Source organism: Betta splendens, chromosome 21 (genome assembly GCF_900634795.4).
Source record: "Betta splendens chromosome 21, fBetSpl5.4, whole genome shotgun sequence".
Lineage (NCBI taxonomy): Eukaryota > Metazoa > Chordata > Actinopteri > Anabantiformes > Osphronemidae > Betta > Betta splendens.
Window position 1 is genome coordinate 791,392 of NC_040899.1, and position 26,463 is coordinate 817,854.

General features: G+C 44.4%; 1 protein-coding gene across 4 annotated transcripts in view; it reads left to right on the forward strand.

Moving 5' to 3' along the window:
• ttn.2 (titin, tandem duplicate 2) overlaps positions 1-26,463 on the forward strand; it is a 186,214-nt gene that overhangs the window by 139,236 nt on the left and 20,515 nt on the right. For all 4 annotated transcript variants that reach the window (XM_055505204.1, XM_055505205.1, XM_055505207.1 and 1 more), the window contains 16 exons: positions 4-17,097; positions 17,188-17,484; positions 17,675-18,262; positions 18,352-18,654; positions 18,744-19,040; positions 19,168-19,455; positions 19,563-19,862; positions 19,993-20,144; positions 20,232-20,382; positions 20,470-20,769; positions 20,946-22,712; positions 22,978-23,271; positions 23,362-23,649; positions 23,808-24,107; positions 24,231-24,565; positions 24,675-26,406. In XM_055505204.1, coding sequence (XP_055361179.1) covers positions 4-17,097; positions 17,188-17,484; positions 17,675-18,262; positions 18,352-18,654; positions 18,744-19,040; positions 19,168-19,455; positions 19,563-19,862; positions 19,993-20,144; positions 20,232-20,382; positions 20,470-20,769; positions 20,946-22,712; positions 22,978-23,271; positions 23,362-23,649; positions 23,808-24,107; positions 24,231-24,565; positions 24,675-26,406 — 24,486 coding nt within the window. The remainder of the gene's footprint in view (positions 1-3; positions 17,098-17,187; positions 17,485-17,674; positions 18,263-18,351; positions 18,655-18,743; positions 19,041-19,167; positions 19,456-19,562; positions 19,863-19,992; positions 20,145-20,231; positions 20,383-20,469; positions 20,770-20,945; positions 22,713-22,977; positions 23,272-23,361; positions 23,650-23,807; positions 24,108-24,230; positions 24,566-24,674; positions 26,407-26,463) is intronic.

A 26,463-nucleotide genomic window follows, 5' to 3' on the forward strand; every position in this document is an offset into this window, starting at 1 on the left:
TAGATCCCCCTGGTCCTCCATCCAACCCTAGAATTACAGAGACCACAAAAACCTCAGCAACCTTTACCTGGGGCCGACCACACTATGACGGTGGTCTTGAAGTACAGGGTTATATTGTTGAATACAAAAAGGAGGGACACGATGACTGGGAGACTGGGACACAGTACCTGTTGAAAGCTAATGAATATGTTATTTGTAAACTTCAAAAAGGAGGCAAATACCATTTTAGAGTCAGTGCTGTAAATATTGAGGGAGCTGGTGAACCTGCAGAGGTGGACAAAGTTACTGAACTGGTGTATCAGGAGACACTACCAGACTTTGAGCTTGATGCTGAACTTAGGAGAACCCTGGTTGTAAGGTCCCGTTCTTCAATCCGTATGTTTGTTCCCATCAGAGGCCGTCCAGTTCCAGAAGTAACGTGGCATAAAGATGATACAAACCTGAAAACACGAGCACACATTGACACCACAGAGTCCTACACTCTACTGGTTATTCCTGAATGCACAAGATATGATGCTGGAAAGTATCATCTTTGTCTGGAGAATGTTGCTGGAAAGAAGACTGGGTTTGTTAATGTAAAAGTTCTGGACACCCCAGGGCCACCAGTCAATGTCAAACCAAGAGAGATCACTAAGAATAGCATCACTCTCCAGTGGGAAATCCCCATAATTGATGGGGGTTCAAAGATTCACAACTACATTATTGAAAAGAGAGCTGCCACCAAAAAGGCTTACACTGTGCTTAGCACCACATGGCAGAAGTGCTCCTTTAACGTTCCAGACCTTGAAGAGGGTGCCTACTACTACTTCCGTGTTTCAGCTGAAAACAACCTAGGCATAGGTGAACCTGCTGAAACACCAGAGGCAATCAGAGTGTCACAGGCTCCAACCGCTCCAGATAATCTATATGTTACAGATGTTACAGCAGACAGTGCTTGCCTTGCATGGCCTAAGCCCCTGCATGACGGTGGAAGCCTGATCACTGGATATGTCATTGAAGCCCAGAAGAAAGATACTGACCAGTGGGTCCATGTGACAACAATTAAGGCGCTTGATTACACTGTTACCGATCTGACTGAGGGTGCAGAATATATTTTCCACATAATGGCTGTAAATGCATCAGGAAGGAGTGACCCTCGTGAGAGTAGACCTGCTGTTATTAAAGAGCAGACTTCTCTTCCTTCCTTTGACCTACGTGGAGTATACCAGAAGACTGTTATTGTAAAGTCTGGCGACCGTGTCAAGGTGGAGATTCCAGTACTTGGAAAACCAAGGCCTTTGGTTTCCTGGAAAAAAGGTGATACAGTGCTTAAGGAGACACAGAGAATCAACACTGAAACCACGCCGACACTGACAATCCTTAACATTAATGAGATCAAAAGAACTGATGAAGGCCAATATTCAATGACTGGAAGAAATATGCTGGGCACAGTAACAGAGACGATAACAGTTTTAGTCCATGATATCCCTGGTCCCCCCACTGGCCCCATCAAGCTGGATGAGATCTCATGTGATTATGTTCTTATGTCTTGGGAGGCACCAGAAAATGATGGAGGTGTCCCTATCAACAACTACATTGTTGAAATGCGTGAGACTACTGGTACTTCATGGTTAGAGTTAGCAGCTACAGTGATCCGCACTACATTTAAGGCAGCCCGACTGAACACTGGAACCCAGTATCAGTTCCGTGTCAAGGCACAAAACAGATATGGCATTGGACCATCCATTATATCTGAACCAGTAGTGGCTGCCTATCCATTTGAAGTGCCAGGCCAACCAGGAACTCCTGAGGTTACATTTTTCAACAAAGATTCTATGACTGTGAGCTGGAATGAGCCATCCTCTGATGGAGGAAGTGTCATCCTTGGCTACCATGTTGAAAGAAAAGAGAAAAACAGCATCCTCTGGCAGAGGATCAGCAAAGCTCTTGTTGTTGGAAACATTTTTAAATCAACAGGCCTTGTTGATGGAATTGAATATGAATATCGTATTATTGCTGAGAACATGGCGGGTCTCAGCAAACCAAGCAAACCTTCTGAACCTGTGTATGCTTTAGACCCAGTCGACCCACCAGGCAGGCCTATGGCACTGAATATTACCAGGCACGAGGTGACTTTGTCTTGGACTAAACCTGAAGGAGATGGTGGGTTTTCCATCACAGGATATACCGTTGAGAGGAGAAAAATGCCCAGCGGTCGCTGGCTGAAAGCAAATTTCAACAACATTCTGGAAACCATATACACAGTCAGCGGTCTGACAGAGGATGCAACTTATGAATTTCGTGTATTTGCTAAAAACTCAGCTGGTAGTGTTAGTACTCCATCCCAGTCATCAGAGGCAATAACATGCAGAGATGATATTGAAGAGCCCAAACTTGATATTGATGCATCATACAGCAGCCCTGTTGTTGTCATGGCAGGGGAGGTATTCAAACTTGTAGCTAATGTGATTGGTAGGCCAATTCCATCTCTGGTATGGACAAAGGAAGGAAAGGAGCTTGAGGATACAGGAAAACTAGAGATAAAGACATCTGACTTCCACACAACTCTAATTAACAAAGATTCCCTGAGGAAAGACGGTGGTGCTTACACTCTAACCGCCAGCAATCCAGGAGGCTTTGCTAAATTCACATTTAATGTCAAGGTACTTGACAGACCTGGACCACCAGACTCCCTTACCGTTACTGATATCACTGCTGAGAAATGTGTCCTTAACTGGCTACATCCCACACATGATGGTGGTGCCAAGATAGAGTACTTTATCATTCAGAGACGTGAAACTAGTAGGTTGGCATGGACAAACGTGGCTACAGATCTCCAGGCAAACAGGTTCAAGGTCACTAAGCTTTTGAAGGGCAATGAGTACATCTTTAGGGTCATGGCTGTTAACAAGTATGGTGTGGGTGAACCACTGGAATCTGAACCTGTCATATGCGCCAATCCCTATGTTCCCAGTGATCCACCACAACAACCAGAAGTCACTACCATTACCAAGGACTCCATGGTTGTCTGCTGGGAGCGCCCTGAGCATGATGGAGGCAGTAGAATAAACACGTATATAATTGAGAGAAGGGATAAAACTGGTCTGCGTTGGGTGAAGTGCAACAAAAGAACTGTTACTGACCTTCGATTCAAGGTTTCTGGCCTCACACTTGGACATGAGTATGAGTTTAGAGTTCTAGCTGAGAATAATGCTGGTCTGAGTCAACCTAGTGCCTCCAGTCCACTCTACAAAGCCATAGACACAATATTCCAACCTGGACCTCCAGGAAATCCCAGAGTGTTGGACACAACAAAGTCTTCCATTACTGTTGCATGGAACAAACCTGTTTATGATGGCGGTTCTGAAATCACCGGATATATTGTGGAGACCTGCTTGCCTGAGGAGGATGAGTGGACTATTCACACTCCCAGGAAGGGATGGACAGCCACTTCATTTACTATAACTAACTTGAAGGAAAACCAAGGGTATAAAATTAATATTTGTGCAACTAATTGTGAAGGAGTGGGAGAACCTGCTGCCATTCCAGGAACCCCCAAAGCTGAAGACAGACTTCTTCCTCCAGAAATTGAACTTGGTGCAGAGCTGCGAAAGGTAGTCTGCATAAGAGCATGCAGCACACTTAGACTCTTTGTGCCAATAAAGGGCAGACCACCACCTGAAATAAAATGGTCAAGAGAGCATGGTGAATCTCTGGACAAAGCCACCATTGAAATAACCCCATCATTCACCACTCTACATGTTGACAATGTTGACAGGTTTGATGCTGGCAAATATATTGTTACAGTAGAGAATGTTTCAGGAAGCAAGACAGCATTTGTGAATGTCAGAGTTTTAGACACTCCTGGAGCACCTCAGAATCTCATAGTCAAGGAAGTCACAAAAGATTCAGTTTCCCTTGTTTGGGATGCACCTCTCATTGACGGTGGCTCTAGAGTCCGAAACTACATTGTAGAGAAGCGTGAATCCACCAGAAAGGCCTATTCAACTGTTTGTGCTAGTTGCCATAAATCTAGTTGGAAGGTTGGAGACTTGCATGAAGGAAAATTGTACTTCTTTAGAATCTTGGCTGAGAATGAGTATGGCATTGGCCTCCCAGTGGAGACTGTTGAACCAATTAAAGTGTCAGAGAGGCCTCTACCACCAGGCAAAGTGTCCCTTTGTGAAGTCACCAGCAACAGTGTCACACTAAGCTGGGAAAAGCCTGACCATGATGGTGGCAGTAGAATCACTGGCTATATTGTTGAGATGCAAGGTAAAGGCAGTGAAAAGTGGACCCAGGTAATGGCAGTAAAGACCAATGAGGCTGTTGTTACTGGTCTTACACAGGGAGAGGAGTACATGTTCCGTATCGCAGCCACTAATGAAAAAGGAGTGAGTGACCCACGTTCTCTAAATGTCCCTGTAGTGGCAAAAGATCTTGTAATTGCTCCAGTCTTCAAATTGCTTTTTAGCACTTTCAGTGTACTAGCAGGAGATGATCTGAAGATCGATGTGCCATATGCTGCCTGCCCTAAGGCATCAACAACCTGGCTTAAAGATGGTGTTGTTCTTAAAGAGACAACACGAGTTAATTCTGAAGCTAATGAGACAAACCTTCTGATGGTCATTAAGGAAGCTTGCAGAGATGATGTGGGAACATACACTATCAAACTGACCAACACAGCTGGAGAGGCATCTACAGACATCAGTGTTCTAGTTCTAGATAAGCCTGGTCCTCCAACTGGCCCAATTAGGTTAGATGAGGTCACCGCTGATGGTGTGGTTCTGTCCTGGGATCCACCAGAGTATGATGGTGGTTGCGCCATCAACAATTACATTGTCGAGAAAAGAGACACATCTACCACTAATTGGCAGATTGTGTCAGCTACAGTAGCCAGAACCACAATAAAAGCAGCACGTCTCAAAACTGGATGTGAGTACCAGTTTCGAATTGCTGCAGAGAATAGATATGGCAAGTCAACTGCTCTGCTGTCTGATACCATTGTTGCTCAGTATCCATTTGAAGTGCCAAGCTCACCACGTTCTGTTGTGGTCCAGTCAGCTACCAAGGAGAGCATGGTAATTGTTTGGGAGAAACCAAGCAACAATGGTGGGAGCAATATTTTGGGCTACCATTTGGAACTCAAAGAAAGAAACAGCATATTATGGGTAAAGCAGAATAAACAATTAATTCCAGATACAAGATTCAAGGTTATGGGCCTTGAGGAGGGTATTGAATACGAATTTAGAGTCTATGCTGAAAACATTGTTGGCCTCAGCAAAGCAAGCAAACTGAGTGAAATGCAAGTAGCCAGAGATCCATGTGATAGACCAGGAAAACCAGAGGCTGTTATTGTGACAAGAAATCAGGTCACACTTAGGTGGACCAAACCAGAGTATGATGGTGGAATCAAGATCACAGGCTATGTGGTGGAAAAGAAGGAGGGTGCTGGCCGTTGGATGAAGGCCAGTTTCACCAATATCATTGAGACAGATTTTGTTGTCTCTGGACTTACTGAAGATCAGATTTATGAGTTCCGTGTCATTGCCAGGAATGCTGCAGGTGTCTTCAGTCAGCCCTCTGATTCTACTGGACCCATCACTGCCAAGGATGAGGTGGACCCTCCCAAGATAGATTTGGAGGCTAAGTACTCCCAAGCTGTGGTGGTAAACGCTGGGGAAACATTCAAGCTTGAGGCTTCTATCTATGGTAAGCCTGTGCCCACATTGTACTGGCTGAAAGATGGCCAAGAGATTATTGAAGCAGCTCGAACAGAGCTCAAGAACTCTGAATTTAGAGCTTGTATAGTGGTTAAAGAAGCCATTCGTGTTGATGGAGGTCAGTACACGTTGGTCGTAAAGAATGTTGGAGGTGAGAAAATTGTTAACATTAATGTCAAGGTGCTTGACAGACCAGGTCCACCTGAAGGCCCTATCTCCATCTATGGGGTGACCAGTGAAAAATGTTCCATTGCCTGGAAACCTCCCCTGCAAGATGGAGGTAGTGATGTTTCTCATTACATTGTTGAAAGAAGGGAAACTAGCAGACTAGTTTGGACTGTTGTTGAGTCAAAGGTACAGACACTAAACCTGAAAATCACCAAACTGCTTCCTGGAAATGAGTATATCTTCAGAGTTATTCCAGTCAACAAATACGGAGTTGGTGAGCCTCTAGAATCTGAACCAATGATTGCCAGAAATTCATTTGTCACTGCCAAGCCACCAACAGACATCCAAGTGTCAACAGTCACCAAAGATTCTATGGTAGTTACCTGGGAGAGACCAGGTGATGATGGTGGAAGCCCTATCCAGGGATACATTGTTGAGAAACGTGACAAAGATGGTGTGCGGTGGACCAGAAGTAACAAGCGGACAGTGAATGAGTTGCGCTTTAGGGTGACAGGGCTCATAGAAAATCATAGCTATGAATTTCGAGTTGCTGCTGAGAATGCTGCAGGTGTTGGCCCACCTAGTGAACCATCAGTATATTACAAAGCACTGGATCCTGTCTTCAAACCAGGCCCACCTAATAACCCAAAAGTCATGGACATGTCTAGGTCAACGGTAACTCTGACATGGGGCAAACCAATTTATGATGGTGGCTGTGAGGTTCAGGCTTACATTGTAGAAGCCTGTGATGGGGCATCTGATGAATGGTTTATGTGTACTCCTTCCACTGGAATTTCAGACACTAGTTTTACTGCCACTAGACTTCTGGAAAAGCATGAGTACCAATTCAGAGTGTGTGCTATTAACAAAGTTGGTGTTGGTGAGCATGCCGATGTTCCAGGAAAGATTCTTCTGGAGGAGAAGCTTGAGGCCCCTGATCTTGACTTGGATACTGACATGAGAAAGATGATCAATATTAGGGCAGCAAGTGCTCTGAGATTGTTTGTTCCTGTGAGAGGCCGTCCAGCTCCTGAGGTTAAGTGGAGCAAAACTGAGGGTGAGATCAAGGAAACTGCCTTGATTGACAATACAGGCAGCTATGCATCACTTGCTATAGACAATGTTGACAGATACGACAGTGGCAAGTACACCCTAACTGCAGAAAACGCCAGTGGAGTAAAGTCTGTCTTCATTAGTGTCAGAGTCCTGGACTCACCCAGTCCACCAGCTAACTTCATGGTCAAAGAGATTACTAAAAATTCTGTCACTCTTACATGGGAACCTCCACTTCTTGATGGTGGTTCGAAGATTAAGCAATATATTGTTGAAAAGCGTGAGAGCACCAGAAAAGTTTATTCTCACGTCACCACTTGCAATAAAATGTCATGGAAAGTTGAGCCTCTTCCAGAAGGTGGCATATTCTTCTTTAGAGTACTGGCAGAGAATGAATATGGTATCGGTCTTCCTGCAAAAACAATGGAGCCAATTAAGATATCTGAAAAACCTCAACCACCTGGTAAAGTCAGTGTTGTTGATGTCACTCAAAGCACTGTAACTCTCGCTTGGGAGAAGCCTGAACATGATGGTGGTAGTAGAATCAGTCACTATGAAGTCGAACTAGCTCCCAAAGAAAGTGAAACATGGTCTGTGTGTGCCAGTATAAAAGGACTGGAGACAGTAATAACAAACCTTCTCAAAGGAGAGGAGTACCAGTTCCGGGTTGTTGCTGTCAATGACAAGGGAAAAAGTGACCCCAGACAGCTGGTCCAGTCGGTTGTAGCTAAAGACCTTGTGATTGAGCCTTGTGTTAGACCCAAAGTGAGCACCTACAGCATCCAGGTAGGGTACGACCTCAAAATAGAGGTACCAGTTGCTGGACATCCAAAACCAACAATCACCTGGACCAAGGATGGAGCTGCACTTAAGCAGACCACTAGAGTCAATGTCACTGACTCAGCTCATCATACCATCCTCACTATAAAAGATGCTATCAGAGAGGATGGTGGCATGTACAGCATCAATGTTTCCAATGTCCTAGGATCCAAGGATGCTACTATTGAAGTGATTACTCTGGATAAACCAGGCCCACCAACAGGCCCTGTAAAGCTTGATGACATCAGTGCCGAGAATATTACTCTTAACTGGGAACCTCCTGCTTACACCGGTGGTTGCCCAGTCTCTAATTATGTAGTAGAGAAAAGAGACACAACCACAACTAACTGGGTGGTTGTATCTGCTACTGTGGCTAGAACCATGCTTAAAGTGACCAATCTAAAGACAGGTACTGAATACCAATTCAGAATCTATGCTGAAAATAGATATGGAAAAAGTTACGCAATAGATTCAGATCCTGTTGTGGCACAGTATCCATTCCAGGAGCCTGGTCCACCAGGAACACCATTTGTGTCTTTGTATACTAAAGACTACATGATTGTTGAATGGCACAAACCCCCATCTGATGGAGGCAGCGCCATCTTGGGCTATCATCTAGAGAGGAAAGAAAGGAACAGTATTCTCTGGACCAAGATAAATAAAATGCTCATCCAAGACTGCAGGTTCAAATCTACTCCTCTTGAGGAGGGCATTGAGTATGAATACAGAGTCTTTGCTGAGAATATTGTTGGCATTGGAAAATGCAGTAAGGTTTCTGAGGTGTATGTAGCTCGTGACCCTTGTGATCCACCTGGTTGCCCTGAGGCTGTGATTGTGACCAGGCACTCAGTGAAGCTGAGGTGGAGCTCGCCAGTGTATGATGGTGGAAGCTTAATTACTGGCTATGTTGTAGAGAAACGTGACCTTCCTGAAGGAAAGTGGATGAAGGCTAGCTTTGCTAACATACTTGAGCATGAATTTACAGTTGGCGGCCTTACAGAGGACTGTAAATATGACTTCAGAGTTATTGCAAGAAATGCAGCTGGTGTCATTAGCAAGCCCTCCGAGAGCACAGGATCCATAACAGCCAAAGACGAAGTTGACCCACCAAAGTGCGAGACAGATCCTATGTATAACCAAACACTTGTTATTAATGCAGGAGAGACTTTTAACTTGGAGGCCAGTGTGTATGGAAAGCCTATCCCCACAGTTCAATGGTTCAAGGGAGAGGTTGAGGTTGAAAACTCAGCGAGAACAGAGATAAAACATACAGATTTCAAGGCTTTGCTTGTTGTAAAGGATGTGATTAGAGTGGATGGAGGACAGTACACATTGGTTCTGACTAATGTGGCTGGAACTAAGACAATCCCTTTCAGTATAAAGGTACTTGACAGACCGGGGCCACCAGAGGGACCTCTCACTGTTAGCAACGTTACAGAGGAAAAGTGCTCATTGTCCTGGCTGCCACCAAGACATGATGGAGGAGCTAGCATTTCTCATTATATCATTCAGAAGCGAGAAACCAGCCGTCTGGCATGGACTGTGGTCTCTGGTGACTGTGGAGCTACCATGTTCAAAGTTACTAAATTGCTCAAGGGCAATGAGTACATCTTTAGAGTCCTGGCTGTGAACAAATATGGTGTGGGTGAACCACTTGAATCAGCCCCAGTTATCATGAGAAATCCATTTGTCCCTCCTGGTTCACCTCAGGAGCTTGAGATCACAAACATTACAAGAGACTCAATGACTGTTTGCTGGAACCGTCCTTACACAACGGGAGGAAGTGACATTGTGGGTTACATTGTTGAAAAGAGAGACAGAGCGGGTGTAAGGTGGACCAAGTGCAACAAGCGCAGAGTGACAGATTTGCGATTCAGAGTAACAGGATTAACGGAGGACCATGAATATGAATTCAGAGTATCTGCTGAAAATGCAGCTGGAGTTGGTCAGCCAAGCCCACCTACATTCTATGTCAAAGCCTGTGACCCCACCTTTGAACCAGGCTGCCCTACTAATGTCCATGTGGTTGACACAACAAAAGACTCCATCAGTCTCTCGTGGCACAGGCCAATTTATGATGGCGGTTGTGACATCCAAGGATATGCAGTGGAAATTACTAAAGCTGATGAGGAGGAGTGGACCATATGCACTCCTCCTTCTGGCGTCAGTGCTACAAAGTTTACTATTATTAAACTGGTAGAGCACCAGGAATACAAGGTGCGCATCTGTGCTATTAACAAGTTGGGTGTTGGTGAGCCCTCTGAGATCCAGGGAACTGTGATACCTGTTGATAAGATATATTCTCCAGAGGTGATTTTGGATTCAGAACTCAGAAAAGGAATAGTTGTGCGTGCAGGAGGGTCAATGAGAATCTGCATTCCCTTCAAGGGCCGTCCTACTCCTGAGATCAGCTGGTCAAAGGAAGATGGAGAGCTGCCCAGTAAAGTTCAGATAGAGACAGGGGAAGAATACACACAACTCTCCATTGACATTTGTGACCGATATGATGCTGGAAAATACATTCTCAATCTGGAAAACAGTGCTGGCACCAAATCAGCCTTTGTCTCTGTTAAAGTTCTGGATACTCCAGGAGCTCCTCTGAATCTAATAGTTAAAGACATTAAGCGGGAAAGTGTTACTCTAACCTGGGAACCTCCTGTTATTGATGGTGGTGCAAGAATTAAGAATTACCTGGTTGAAAAGCGTGAGTCTACCAGGAAGGTTTACTCTAATGTGGACAACAAATGCACAAAGACAAGTTATCGTGTCACCGGCCTTACTGAAGGAACTATCTACTATTTTAGAGTCTTAGCTGAGAATGAGTTTGGAGTGGGACTTGCGACTGAGACAGAAGAGTCTGTAAAGACTTCTGAGCCTCCCTTGCCTGTGGGTAAGATCATTTTGACTGAAGTCACAAAAACAACTGCCTCATTGTCCTGGGAGAAGCCAGTCCACGATGGAGGTAGCAGGATCATTGGCTACCATATTGAAATGCAGCCTGTGGGCTCAGAGGAATGGGTAGTTGCTGCTACAAGCAAAACTTGTGAGGGCACCGTCACAGGCCTCAGTACAGGACACGAGTATCTGTTTAGAGTTTCCGCATTCAATGATAAGGGAAAGAGTGACCCAAGGCCTCTGGCAGCGCCAGTCACAGCTAAAGATGTAACGATTCAGCCTGGATTCAAGATGACATTCAATACTTACAGTGTACAACATGGTGAAGATTTGAAGATTGAGATACCAGTCATAGGACGCCCTGTTCCCAGGGTTGAATGGATGAAAGATGGGCAAGCTCTTAAGGAGACAACAAGACTTAATGTGTCCAGTACATCATCATCTACAAAACTATGTATCAAGGATGCAAATAAAGAAGATTCTGGAAAATACTCTCTCATAGCAACAAGCAATATTGGAACAGCTATGGAGGACATTACTGTCATTATACTTGATAAGCCTGGTCCCCCTACGGGCCCTGTAAAGATTGAAGAAATTAGCTCAGATTATGTAACACTTTCATGGGAGCCACCAGAGTATACAGGAGGCTGTCAGATCAACAATTATATTGTAGAGAAAAGAGACACCACTACAACTGCATGGCAAATTGTATCTGCTACAATTGCCAGGACAACCATTAAAGTCTCCAAGCTCAAGACTGGAGTTGAGTATCAGTTCAGAGTATCTGCTGAGAACAGATATGGAAAAAGTTCTGCTATTGTCTCTCCAGCTGTTATTGCTCAGTATCCATTTAAAGAGCCTGCTGCCCCAGGAGCACCAATTATTTCAACTGTAACAAAAGATAGTATGATTGTTGAGTGGAAACCTCCCACCAACAATGGAGGCAGTCCCATCCTAGGCTATCACATTGAGCAAAAGGAGAAGAATAGCCTTTTATGGACTAAACTTAACAAACTCCTAATACCAGACACACGTTTCAAAACTACTGACTTGGAAGAAGGTATTGAATATGAATTCAGAGTTTATGCTGAAAATATTGCAGGAGTCAGCCCAGCTGGCAAAGTGTCAGAAAGCACAGTGGCCAGGGACCCATGTGACCCACCTGGCCCTCCTCAAGCCATTGAAATCACCAGAAACCATGTTACTTTACAGTGGACCAGACCTCAGTATGATGGAGGCAGTGCAATCACTGGCTATATAATTGAGAGGAGGAAGCATCCAGATACTCGCTGGATGAAGGCCAGCTTTACTAACATCATCGATACCCAATTTACAATCACTGGCCTGACTGAAGACTGTATCTATGAATTTAGAGTAATTGCCAAGAATGCTGCTGGTATTTCTAGCCGTCCTTCTCAGAGCACAGGAGAAATTACTGCCAAAGATGAAATTGAGGCTCCAGAAGCAACTATGGATTCAAAATTCAAGGATTTGACTGTTGTTCCTGCTGGCGAGAATTTCGTTATTGATGCTGACTACTCTGGCAAGCCTCTGCCTGAGGTCATTTGGTTAAAAGAAGGAAAAGAAATTGACAAAGCAACACCAAGAATGGAAGTCAAGACCACACTCACACATACCATGCTCACAGTCAAGGACTGCATCAGAGTCGACGGTGGCCACTTTGTCCTCAAACTTGTTAATGTAGGAGGAATCAAGATGATCCCAGTTAATGTTAAAGTTCTGGATAGACCTGGTCCTCCAGATGGACCACTAGAAGTCAAAGGTGTCACAGCTGAAAAATGTTACCTGCACTGGAATCATCCATTGCATGATGGGGGAGCTGGCATTTCTCATTACATAATCGAAAAAAGAGAGACCAGTCGTTTGTCATGGACAGTGGTGGAGCCCAAGATTCAGGCAATCAGCTACAAAGTTACAAAACTGCTGCCTGGCAATGAGTACATCTTCAGGGTCACCGCTGTAAATAAATATGGCATAGGAGAGGCTTTGGAATCTGAGCCTGTTATTGCTCGTAACCCATTTACCACTCCAAGTGCCCCCTCTGTTCCAGAGGTCAGTGCTGTTACTAGAGATTCAATGGTGCTTATGTGGGAGAGGCCAGAAAACAATGGAGGAGCAGGAATTGAAGGATATATTCTTGAAAAGCGTGATAAGGATGGTATCAGATGGTCTAAGTGCAACAAGAAGAGGCTAAATGACCTGAGGTTTAGATGTACTGGCCTCACAGAAGGACATTCATATGAATTCAGGGTCTCGGCTGAAAACGCTGCAGGTGTGGGAAAATCTAGTGCACCAACTCAGTATATCAAAGCCTGTGATGCGATTTACCCACCAGGACCTCCAAATAGTCCAAAAGTCATAGACCATTCAAGCACCACCGTCTCACTTTCTTGGTCTAGGCCTATCTATGATGGCGGGGCAGAAGTTAGTGGATATATTGTAGAAATGAAGGAGGCAGCCGATGATGAGTGGGTTGTGTGCACCTCACCAACTGGTGTTCAAGCTATGCACTACACAGTCAAAAAACTAAAGGAAAATGCAGAGTACAACTTCCGCATCTGCGCTGTTAACTGCGAGGGAGTAGGAGAGCCAGTAGACCTAACTGGGTCTGTGATTGCTGCAGAAAAAGTGGAAGCTCCAGAAATTGAACTGGATGCTGACCTGAGGAAGATGGTCAATGTTCGTGCAAGTGCCACATTGCGTCTGTTTGTGACTATCAGAGGAAAACCGGAGCCTGAGGTCAGATGGTCCAAAGCTGATGGCACTCTAAATGAGCGTGCCCAGATAGAAGTCACAAGCTCTTACACAATGCTAGTGATTGAGAATGTTGATAGATTTGACACCGGCAAGTATGTATTAACCCTCGAGAACCTCAGTGGCTCCAAATCAGCCTTCATCAATGTCAGAGTTCTGGACTCCCCTAGTGCTCCTATTAACCTTGAAGTTAAAGATGTAAAAAGAAATTCTGTCTCCATCTCCTGGGAGCCTCCTGTAATTGATGGTGGGGCCAAGATATCACATTATATTGTAGAAAAGAGAGAGCAGAAGAGAATGGCTTTCACCAGTGTTAGCACTAATTGTGTGAGAAATTCTTACATCATTTCTGACCTACAAGAGGGGGGACGATATTATTTCCGCGTCCTGGCAGTGAATGAGTTGGGAGTGGGACTGCCTTCCTTCACAGATCAAGTTAAAGTGTCTGAGGCTCCGTTGCCTCCTGGTAAGGTTGTTGTGGTTGATGTGACCCGTCATACTGTTACCCTTTCTTGGGAAAAACCTGATCATGATGGAGGCAGCAAGATTACAAACTACATAGTTGAGATGCAGCCCATGGGAGATGACAAGTGGACCGTGTGTAGTGAAGTCAAAGCACTGGAAGCTACTATTGATGGGCTCACAACTGGAGAGGAATATTCTTTTAGGGTGATTGCTGTGAATGATAAGGGCAAGAGTGATGCCAAACCGCTGGCTACACCAGTAATGGTAAAGGATATTACGGTGGAGCCCATCATCAATCTGTTATTCAACACATACAGTGTCAAAGCAGGAGATGACCTAAAAATTGATGTCCCTTTCAAGGGAAGACCACAGCCTGAAGTGTTCTGGAAAAAGGATGGTCAAGTACTTAAGCAAACAACCAGAGTGTATGTTCTTACCTCTAAAGCCTCATCAAAGATTGTTATTAAGGATGCAACCAAGGATGATGTAGGAAAGTATGAGATCACTTTGACAAATTCCATTGGCACCAGGGCAGTGGAAATCTCTGTTATAATCCTGGACAAACCTGGCCCACCCAGCAACATTAAAATGGATGAAGTGAGTGCTGACTTTGTTTCACTGTCTTGGGATCCTCCAATTTATGATGGTGGATGCCAGATCAACAACTATGTTGTGGAGAAGAGAGATACTACAACAACCACATGGCAAATAGTTTCAGCCACAGTAGCAAGGACATCAATTAAAGTACCTAATCTCACTCAGGGAACAGAGTATCAGTTTCGTATTGCAGCTGAAAACCGTTATGGCAAAAGCCTTGCCATCGACTCTGCTCCTGTTATTGCTCAATATCCCTTTGAGCCTCCTGGCCTTCCCACTAACCTTCATGTTGCACATGCCACCAAGACTAGCTTGCTTGTTGTATGGAGCAGACCTACCAGCGATGGTGGAAGCCCTGTTATTGGTTATCACATTGAATGCAAAGACCAAAGCAGCATTCTGTGGACCAAAGTTAACCGAGGTTTACTGACTGAAAGTCAATTTAAAATGACAGGTATTGAAGAAGGCCTGCTTTATCAATTTAGAGTTTATGCTGAAAATATTGCAGGCATTGGCCCATGTACTAAGGCCAGTGACCCAGTGGCAGCCAGAGATCCCTGTCTGCCTCCTCGTAACCTCAGAGTCACCAACATTACTAGGACTTCAGTGTCCCTTTTCTGGGAGAAACCAGAGTATGATGGGGGAGTAAAGATTACTGGCTATGTTGTTGAGCGCAAGGAACTTCCCAGTGGTCGCTGGCTGAAATGTAACTTTAACAACCTGCAGGACACTTACTTTGATGTCACAGGTCTCATAGAAGATGTCCAGTATGACTTCCATGTCATTGCTAAAAATTCAGCTGAACTGTTGAGCGCTCCTTCTGAGAGTACCGGTCCTGTTACAGTCAAGGATGATGTAGATCCACCTACTATTATCCTGGAAGATAAGTTTAGACAGTTGGTTGTCATTAAGGCTGGGGAGATAATTAAAATTGACGCTGAAATTACAGGTCGTCCACTCCCTGTTGTCTCGTGGTCTAAGGATGGAAAGGAGATTGAGGCCAAGGCAAGATGTGAAATTACTTCCACTAACTTTACAACCACCTTGATTGTCAGAGATGCTATCAGGAGGGACTCTGGCCAGTATATTTTGACTCTTCACAATGTAGCAGGAACCAGATCTGTGGCAATCAACTGTAAAGTTCTGGACATACCTGGACCTGCTTCAGGACCTTTAGCAGTGTCTGGTCTCACAGCAGAAAAATGCACTCTATCGTGGGGTCCACCTCAGGAAAATGGTGGTGCTGAAGTCTTGCATTACATTGTGGAGAAACGTGAAACAAGTCGTCTTGCCTGGACTCTTGTCTATGGAGACATGAAGGCAACCACATGTAAAGTGACTAAGCTACTGAAAGGAAATGAATACATCTTCAGAGTCAGAGGAGTCAACAAATATGGTGAAGGTGAGACCTTGGAGAGTGATCCAATAAAGGCCCGGGATCCTTTTACTGTTCCTGCAGCTCCCACTAACATCCAGGTTACCTCAGTTACTAGTGACGCAATGACCATCTGTTGGGAAAGGCCTGATTATGATGGTGGCAGCAGCATCTCTGGCTATGTAATTGAAAAGCGAGAGAAAACTGGCCTTCGCTGGTGCCGTGTTAACAAGAAACCTGTTTATGACCTCAGAGTCAAAGCCTCAAACCTTCGTGATGGTTGTGAATACGAATACAGAGTGTTTGCAGAGAATGCAGCTGGCCTTAGTGCCCCTAGTGTCCCTTGTCCACTCACTAAAGCTGAGGACCCACAGTTCCTGCCTTCACCTCCTGCTAAGCCCAAGATTATTGACTCTACAAAAACCACAGTAACCTTGACATGGAATAAGCCACTATTTGATGGTGGGGCACCTGTGACTGGTTACAGAGTAGAATACAGGAAGACCTTAGATGATGAATGGATTGTTGGTGTCCAGAACACCCAAAACACAGAGTTCACAGTTGTGGGGCTGACACCTGGAGCAGAATATGTATTTGTTGTCAAGTCTATTAATAAGATTGGAGTCAGTGAGCCGAGTCCAGAGTCAGACAGACAGATTGCCAAAGAAAGGGAGGAGGAGCCCGTATTTGATATCAATAATGACATGAGGAAGACAATTATTGTGAAAGATGGAAGCTCATTTACTATGACAGTACCCTTTAGAGGCAAGCCTGTCCCCAGCGTTACCTGGAGTAAACCTGATGTTGACCTAAGAGTTCGTGCTGTCATTGACACCACGGACACTTTCACTTCCATAACCTTGGAGAAAGCAACTCGGGACGACTCTGGAAAATACACTGTTACTTTGTCCAGTGTGGCTGGAACTGCATCCTTGACGCTCAGTGTCAGGGTTCTGGATTCCCCTGGACCCCCTGCACGTTTAGAAGTCAAAGAAGTGACCAAGACCTCTGCTACTATAAGGTGGGACACCCCTGAGAATGAAGGAGGAGGACCAGTCAAAAACTATCTTGTTGACATTCGTGAGGCCAGCAAGAAGGGCTGGATGAGGTTGAATGACACATGCCACAGACTGACATACAAGATGACAGATCTACAGGAGGGAGGAATCTATTACTTCAGAGTCACAGGCGAAAATGAGTATGGCGTAGGTGTTCCTGCTGAGACCAAAGAAGGAACCAAGATCACAGGTATTGTGAAATGTCTGTAATATTAAAGTCCATAATTTATTTGCTAAACACATGATGTGTCAGTAAACACAATTTTTCATCTTTATTCAGAAAAACCAAGTTCACCACTAAAACTGGGGGTAACTGATGTGACCAAGGAGAGTGTGTCTTTGGCCTGGGCCAAACCAGAACAAGATGGAGGCAGCAGAATTACTGGCTACCTGGTGGAAGCTTTGGAGAAAGGACAGGAGAAGTGGGTTAAGTGTGGCGTAACCAAGTTTGTCCACTTCACTGTGTCTGGTCTGAGGGAGAATTCTGAGTACCTTTTCAGGGTCAGAGCTGAAAATCATGCTGGATTCAGTGATGCTAAGGAAATGGTTACTTCTGTGATGGTCAAAGACCAACTGGGTAAGTTAGAGACTGATTATATTTCTAAATCACATTATAACACAGTTGCAAATGACCAAGACATGAAAACAGTAGAATAAGTCAGTACCTATTATTTAAAACAGTTGTACACAATTAGGAATAAAGCAGGTCAAATTTTACATTACATCAAGGACTCTTGGTGTAACCACTGTATTTTTTTTTCTTGCAGAATGTCCAGAAATCAACATGAAGGATTTTCCACATAACACAGTTTCTGTTAGAGCCGGCTCCACCCTCAAGTTTGAGATCCCACTGACAGGCAGGCCGTTGCCTAAAGTCACCTTGTCCAAGGATAATGTGCTGCTTAAGTCAACAATGAGGTTTAATTCAGAAGTAACCCCTGACAGCATCAAAATCACTTTACGTGAAAGTGTAGCTGGAGACTCAGGACGATATGACATCACTGCTTCCAACTCCAGTGGAACCACCAAGTCCTTTGTGAACATTATAGTTCTGGACCGACCCACTGCTCCTCTTGGGCCTGTGGAGCTGTTTGATACAACAGAAGACAGCGTAAGCCTGAAATGGCTTCCACCAGAGTATGATGGTGGTAGTCCTATCACTAACTATGTCATCCAAAAGCGGGAAACAACCACAGCAAACTGGATAGACGTGTCCTCTGCTGTGGCTCGCTGCACTATAAAGATCATGAAACTCACCACTGGTCTTGAGTACCAGTTCAGAATCAGGGCTGAAAATAGATATGGAATCAGTGAACACATCGACTCACCACCTGTCACTGTCAACCTTCTGTATAGTAAGTGATCTTAATTTTCTTCATTTTCACACTGAATAACTTTACACTGTATGATGTAAACTCTTTAAACACTGCCTCTTTACCATCAGCTATTCCTGATGCACCATTGACTCCAGAGATCACAGCTGTAACCAGGGAGACAATCACTGTATCTTGGAAGGAGCCAAAGTCAGATGGTGGCAGCCATGTGTTTGGCTACCATCTTCAGATGAAAGACAGGAACAGCATCCTTTGGCAGAGAGTTAACAAAATGGTGATCCGCGCTACTCACTTCAAGGTCACCAACATTAATGCTGGACTTATTTACGAGTTTAAGGTGGCGGCAGAGAATGCTGCAGGAATCGGTTCCTTCAGCAAGGTTTCTGATGCAGTGCTGGCTATTGATGCCTGTGGTGAGTGCAATAGCACGTCTTTGGACAAAAGTTTTAAAAATCTGTTTCTATTGTCATGTAATAAGTTTTAACAAATTATCTGCCTGCAGAGCCACCAATCAATTTACGCATCACTGATATCACCAAGAATTCCATTAGCTTGGCGTGGAAGAAACCCAACTATGATGGTGGATCCTCCATTACTGGTTACATCATTGAGAAAAGAGAAGGCGTTAGTGTAAAGTGGTCGAAAGCGAACATCACTAATGTCACAGACACTCGATTCACTGTGACAGGCCTAACCCAGGATGAGACTTATGAATTCAGAGTCTTGGCCAAGAACGCTGTGGGCTCAGTTAGCAACCCATCAATACCTGCTGGACCAGTTACCTGTGTCGACACCTATGGTAGAAATAAAATTTCAAATCAATATCATTCATCAATTTTTTATTTGACACTTTCTACCTAATTATAGCACATCAGATACATGGTGCAGAATTTTGACTTGTGCATATTTTGTAATTTCTCTACCAGGTGCTCCAGAAATTGAAATACCACAGGAGTACTTCAGTGAGGTCAAACACAAGGCTGAGTCTACTGTAGAGCTCAAATTTAATATTACAGCCAAACCTTCTCCTACTATTGAGTGGTTTAAGGATGGAAGAGAACTAGAGCCCAGTGCCCAGCTCTCTTTTAAACACACATTTGAGTCCACTAGTTTGCTTCTCAAAGAAACCACTCGTCTCAACTCTGGAACCTATGAGATCAAGGTGAAGAACTCCCTTGGGTCAGCATGTGCCATTGTCAGACTACTCATTCAAGGTAATTAGATATTGTTTTTTTTATGTCTTTATTTTTACCTCGTTTGAAATTCAGATAATCAATAGCATAAACTCTGAAATGCATCAACATGTCCCTTTAATTTGCAGATAAGCCAGGCCCTCCTACCGGAGACATTCAGTTTAAGAAGGTTACTGCTGACAATATCACCATCATGTGGTCCCCACCAGCTGATGAGGGTGGTGCCATGGTAACCCATTACATTGTGGAGAAAAGGGAGACCAGCAGGGTCATGTGGTCTATTGTGTCTGAAAAACTGGTGGACTGCATTGTCAATGTGCCCAGACTCATCCAGGGCAATGAGTACATTTTTAGGATTCGTGGTGTCAACAAGTACGGCATCGGAGACCCGTTAGAGTCACAGCCAGTAATCGCAAAGAATCAGTTTGGTAAGCCCCCTTCATTCGCCACAACTGCCCAAGATATTAGCATTGAGTCTATTATTGTTACAGTTAACAGTCATAGTTATTGTTATTTAGCTTTTGGGTATATTTAATCTAATTATATTATTATGAACAGTTCCTCCTAGTGAGCCATCTAAGCCTAAAGTGACAATGATCACCAAATCCACTATGACTGTGATCTGGGAAAGACCAGCCTTGGATGGAGGAAGCGATATTGATGGATATTATCTGGAGAAGAGGGAAAAGAAGAGTCTGCAGTGGTTCAAGGTTTGTTTGCCAAATGATGCATAGACATTTAGCTTTAATTGTAAAATTATCCCAATTAAAGAAAGGCATCTGTAAACATCCCAATAGGTGGTGAAGGGCACCATTAGAGATACCAGGCAGAAAGTCACAAACCTTGTGGAGAACAGCGAATATCAATACAGAGTGTGTGCTGTCAACAAAGCTGGAGCAGGAAATTACTCTGAGCCTTCTGACCTCTTTAAAGCATATGACCCCATTGGTAATCCTTGGAGCAATATTAGTAATTGGTTCATCGTTAAGGTTTCTACATGACAGCAGTGACAACTTTTATTCCCCTTTGTCCCAGATCTACCTGGTGAGCCATCCAAGCTGCTTGTCATGGACTCCACAAAGACGTCTGTCACCCTTGGATGGGAGAAGCCTGTCTATGATGGTGGTAGTAAAATAACACATTACATTTTGGATCAGATGAATGCAGAGGACAAAGAATGGGTGACCATTAACCCACAGATTAAAACCTGCGAGTATGTGGTGCCACACCTTAAACCTGGAACCTACTACTACTTTAGAGTCTCTGCTGTCAACAGCAAGGGCAAAGGAGAGGACATTAAAATGTACCAGCCTGTGCAGGCCAAGGACATCCTGGGTTTGTATTCATTCAGTTTCCTGTAGTTTCCTGAAGATGTAACTTTTTGTTTCATTTTCATATTAATAATAGTATCAGAGTTTCATAAACCTGATGTTTTCCAGAAGCTTACTATCTGTAGCCATCTACAGTAGCCATAGTATAAATTCCTAAATTTTGTTACTCATTTCCCACAGAGGAAGCTGATTTGGACCTGGACGTTTCCATGACTACCCAGTACACAGCTAGGGCTGGTCGTGATGTGGAAGTATTTATACCTTTAAAGGGGCGTCCCGCGCCGAATGTTACCTGGCGGCGTGGTGATCGCAACATGGCTGGTGATAACCGGTACACTATCACCAGCACTGAGAGAGCCACCACACTTCTCATCCCCAAGGTCACTCGTGATGATTGTGGCAAGTACCTGCTTGAAATTGAAAATGGCGTTGGAGAGCCCAAGATTATCACAGTTTCCCTCAAGATTTTGGACAGTCCGTCCTCCTGCCAGAAACTGATCATCAAAAATGTAACAAGAGGAAAGCTGACCCTTAGCTGGGAAGCACCTCTTATTGATGGTGGGTCACCTGTCACTAATTACATAGTTGAGAAGAAGGCCTCTACCATGAAGGCTTACCAAGTCATTACAGCTCAATGTTCCAATACATCTTACAAAGTGTCAGGTCTGGAAGAGGATGTAGCCTATTTCTTCCGTGTGTCTGCGGAAAATGAGTTTGGTGTTGGTGACACTTCTGAGACCACTGAGCCTGTCAGAGCCACAGAAACTCCAGGAGCTGTTAAGGACCTAGTGATGTTGGATTCCACAAAGAATTCTGTGACTTTACAGTGGGCCAGGCCGGACCACGATGGTGGCAGCCACATTACTGAATACATAGTTGAAAAGAGAACTAAAGAAGATCCTGCCTGGACCTTGGGTGCTACATGCAAACGCTGCAGCTGTGAAGTGATGGGACTCAAAGAGAACTCTGTCATGGACTTCAGAGTATTTGCGAAAAATGAAAAGGGCCAAAGTGACTTCTCCCAGATTGGTCCAATATCAGTAATAGACTTCATCATTCCACCTGAGGCTAACCTCAGCGACTACCCCAATGGAGAGCTTGCTGTTCGTATTGGTAAAAATATTCACATTGAGCTGCCCTTTAAGGGTAAACCAAGACCTGCAATCAGTTGGTTAAAAGATAATTTACCTTTAAAAGAAAGTGACAAGGTTCGCTTCAGGATCACTGACAATAAGGCAGCAGTCACAGTTAGAGGAGTCAAGAAGGAGCATGCTGGCCAGTACACCTTGGTTCTGGACAACAGAGTCATTAAGAACTATTTTGATATTAATGTTATTACTCAAGGACCCCCTTCTGTCCCTGTTGGTCCCATACGCTATGATGAAATTAAAGCTCAGAGTGTTGTTATTTCTTGGGATGCGCCAAAAGAGGATGGAGGTGGTGAGATTACTTGCTACAGTGTGGAGAAGCGGGAAACCTCTCAGGCCAACTGGAAGATGGTCTGCTCAAGCGTCGTGAGAACTACTTTTAAGATTCCTAATCTGGTCCAAGGAAGTCAATACCAGTTTCGGGTTCGTGCAGAGAACAAGTATGGAGTCAGTGAACCACTCACCTCTGTAGATGTGGTTGCCCAGCACCAGTACAAGCCTCCAGGGCCTCCAGGAAAGCCAGTGGCCTACAATATTACCAGTGATGGCATGACCATCAAGTGGGAGGCCCCAGACTTTGATGGAGGATCCCCCATTTTGGGCTATCATGTTGAGAAAAAGGACAGGAATAGCCTGTTGTGGCAGAAGGTGAACGCCACACTCATCTCTAACAGAGAGTACAGGATCATGGGTCTCATGGAGGGCCTGGAGTATTCCTTCAGAGTCTACGCTGAAAACAATGCCGGAGTCAGCCTTGTTAGTGAGCAGAGCAAACATGCGCTTGCTATCTCGCCTGTTGGTATGTAAACGTTGATGACTAAATCTCTTGTTTAATATCTTAAAAAGTTGGAACAAAAGCAATAATATCTAAAGACACCCTCATAAACTTTGACCTCAGCCAGAATTTTAACTGCTATTTTATCTGGTACATAACTAACAGTTATCTTTCTATAAAATCAAAATAAATTAATATTTTAATTATTTATTTATGTGTTTTTTTTATTGTAGAATTGCAAAGTGCTGTTTAATTTTGTAATAAATTACTTATTGGTTTTCTGAATTAGATCCACCTGGTACGCCTATCAGCATTGATGTAACCAGAGACTCGGTCACCCTGCAGTGGGACATTCCCAAGAGGGATGGTGGCAGCAAAATTGTTGCCTACAGCGTTGAGCGGCGTCATGGCAGAGGCAAATGGCTGCGGTGCAACTTCACTGATATTACAGAGACCCAGTTCACTGTGACTGGTCTGTCACCTGGAGACAGATTTGAGTTCAGAGTAATTGCCAGAAATGCTGTGGGAACAGTCAGTCCACCATCTAACTCGTCAGGGTATTTTATGACCAAGGATGAGAGCGGTAGGGATTTATAGCTAGGAAAATATAAGCACAATGTTTAATAAATTTGAATGTACCAATTTGTCATTTGTTCACTCTCTACATCTTTAGTTGCTCCTGAGATTGTGTGGTCTCCAGACCAGGTTCTGACTATAAGGGCTGGAGAGAATGTTAAGCTTGACTGCAGCATCACTGGACGGCCTGTTCCACAGGTTGTCTGGTACAAAGATGGCAAAGAGATTGACAAAAGGACCATGATTGACATTGAAGTTACCACTGCCATTGGCACCAGCAGTTTGTTTATCCGTGATGCTGACAGGAACCATCGTGGAGTTTACACTGTGGAGGCTAAGAACAGCTATGGCACCAAGAAGGCTGATGTCAATGTCAGAGTGCAAGGTTGGTTAAAGTAGTGCTTATAGTTCTTTACATGCTAAACTACTGTAACTCTATGGATGAAATATTTTCTGTTTATTGTTGCTGTATATTGAATTAACTAATGTAGAAGACATTACTCTAATATTTTAGACAAAGCCTTTACCTTTCTCTTTGTGCAGATACACCTGGGCCTGTTGACGGTCCTATCCGTTTCACTGGTATCACGGCTGACAAGTGCACTGTGTGGTGGAATCCGCCAGAGAATGATGGATGTGCAGCCATTACCCACTATGTGGTGGAGAAAAGGGAGACATCCAGAATCTCTTGGGCTTTGGTCACCTCCAAGTGTGAAGCCTGTTCTTACAATGCAACAAATCTTATCAAGGGCAATGAGTATCAGTTTAGAATTTCTGCTGTCAACAAGCTTGGTGTTGGTAAACCACTGGACTCTGATCCTGTCATTGCACAAATGCAGTACAGTAAGTATATATTGTGTTGTCTGACATATTGGCCAAAATATCAATCCAAATTATTGAACCGAGTAACAAACATCTGGAATTTATAACTTATAACATATATCCATGTTTTCTGCTCTATGTCAGCTGTGCCTGAGGCTCCTGGGACCCCAGATGCCACCCATGTGACTGGAGACAGTATCACCCTGTGCTGGACCAGGCCAAGGTCAGATGGAGGCAATGAGATCAAACATTACATCCTGGAGAGGAGAGAGAAAAAGAGCCTGCACTGGATTAAAGTTTCATCTAAGAGGCCTATCACAGAGCTCAGGCACCGTGTTACACACCTCACTGAGGGCAACGAGTATGAGTTCCGTGTCATGGCTGAAAATGGTGCTGGTGTTGGACCAGCCAGCAGCACTTCCAGGCTCTTCAAATGCAGAGAGCCAACCAGTCCTCCCAGCGCCCCGACAGTAATCAAGGTAGGACTACAGTAGGACCACTGACGTAACTATGTTCTCATTGATGATGAGAACCCATGTGTTAGCCACTGTACTGTGAACTATGAACATATCTTTTCTTGCCAATCAGGTAATCGATTCCACCAAGTCATCTGTCACAATGGAATGGACTAAGCCAGTGTTTGATGGCGGCATGGAAATCATTGGCTACAATATTGATATGTGTAAGGCTAGCCTGGAGGAATGGCACAGAGTCAACAACCAGATATGTATCCATACCAGATACACGGTTAAGGGCCTGGTTCCTGGAGAGCTCTACAAGTTCCGCATCAGTGCTGTCAATGGATCTGGAGAAGGTGACGCCTCAGTGATGCCCAACCCTGTTCAGGCTCTGGACAGACTTACATCTCCAGAAATTGACATTGATGCAAACTTTAAACAAACTCACATTGTGAAGAATGGCGGCACCGTTGCACTTCATGTTCCTTTCCGTGGTAAACCTACACCTCTTGCAACTTGGTCTAAGGTAGATGGTGAGCTGCCTGTTATGGCAGATGTCAATAGCACTGATTCGTTTTCAACACTGACCATTGAGGGTTGCACTAGGTATGATGCTGGGAAATACACCCTCTCCCTGGAAAACAACAGTGGGCGTAAATCTATTACATTCACTGTCAAAGTGTTGGACACGCCTGGACCTCCAGGAGCCATTACATTCAAAGATGTAACCCGTGGATCCTTGACAGTAATGTGGGATGCCCCAAGCAATGATGGCGGATCCCGAATACACCACTACATTGTGGAGAAGCGCGAAGCCACCCGCCTGGCCTGGCAAGAGGTCACTACCAAATGCTCTCGCCAGATGATCAGGGTAACTGGTCTGGATATCGGTGTGCCATATCTATTCAGGGTGGCTGCTGTTAACCAGTATGGTCAAGGAGAACCTCATGAAATGACAGAGCCTATCATTGCCACGGAACAACCTGCACCACCGAAAAGATTGGATGTTGCAGACACCACTAACTCCACTGCATCCCTGGTGTGGCTGAAGCCTGAGCACGATGGAGGAAGCCGCATCAGAGGCTACATTGTTGAATTCAAAGCTAAAGGCACTGATCGCTGGGTTGTTGGTGGAGAGACTAAGTCTCAGAGGATGTTAGTGGAGGGTCTCATTGAGAATACAGAGTATGACTTTAGAGTCAGGGCAAAAAACGATGCAGGAATCAGTGAACCTCAGGGAACCTTTGGTTCTGTTGTCATTAAGGAGCCTCGCATTGAACCAACCGCTGACCTTAGCAGCATCACCAATCAACTCATCACCTGCAAGACCTCGAACACCTTTACAATAGACATCCCTATAAGTGGCAGGCCTGCTCCCAAGGCCACCTGGAAACTAGAGGAGATGAAGTTGAAGGAAACTGAAAGAGTCTCGATTAGGACCACAAACGAGAGAACCACTCTAGTAGTTAAAGACAGCAAAAGAAGTGACAGTGGCAAGTACTTCTTGACTCTGGAGAATGCTGCTGGTGTAAAGACATTTGCAGTGACTGTTGCTGTTGTTGGCCGACCTAGTCCACCGACAGGTCCTGTGAACATTTCTGGAATATCCTCAGAGTCCTGCACTCTGTCTTGGTTGGAGCCAGCGGATGATGGAGGAACTGAAATCACAAATTATATAGTTGAAAAACGAGAGTCTGGCTCTGCTTCCTGGCAAGTGGTGAATTCCAGTGTCCAGAGAACCACTATCAAAGTTACCCATCTCACCAAATACATGGAGTACACTTTCAGAGTCTGTGCTGAGAATAAGTTTGGAGTTAGTAAATCCATTGAGTCAACCGCTGTTGTCATTGAGCATCCATTTGGTAAGTTCTGGCTTTACATATGGACACAACTGTAATGTGTTTTGTAAATATATTTTG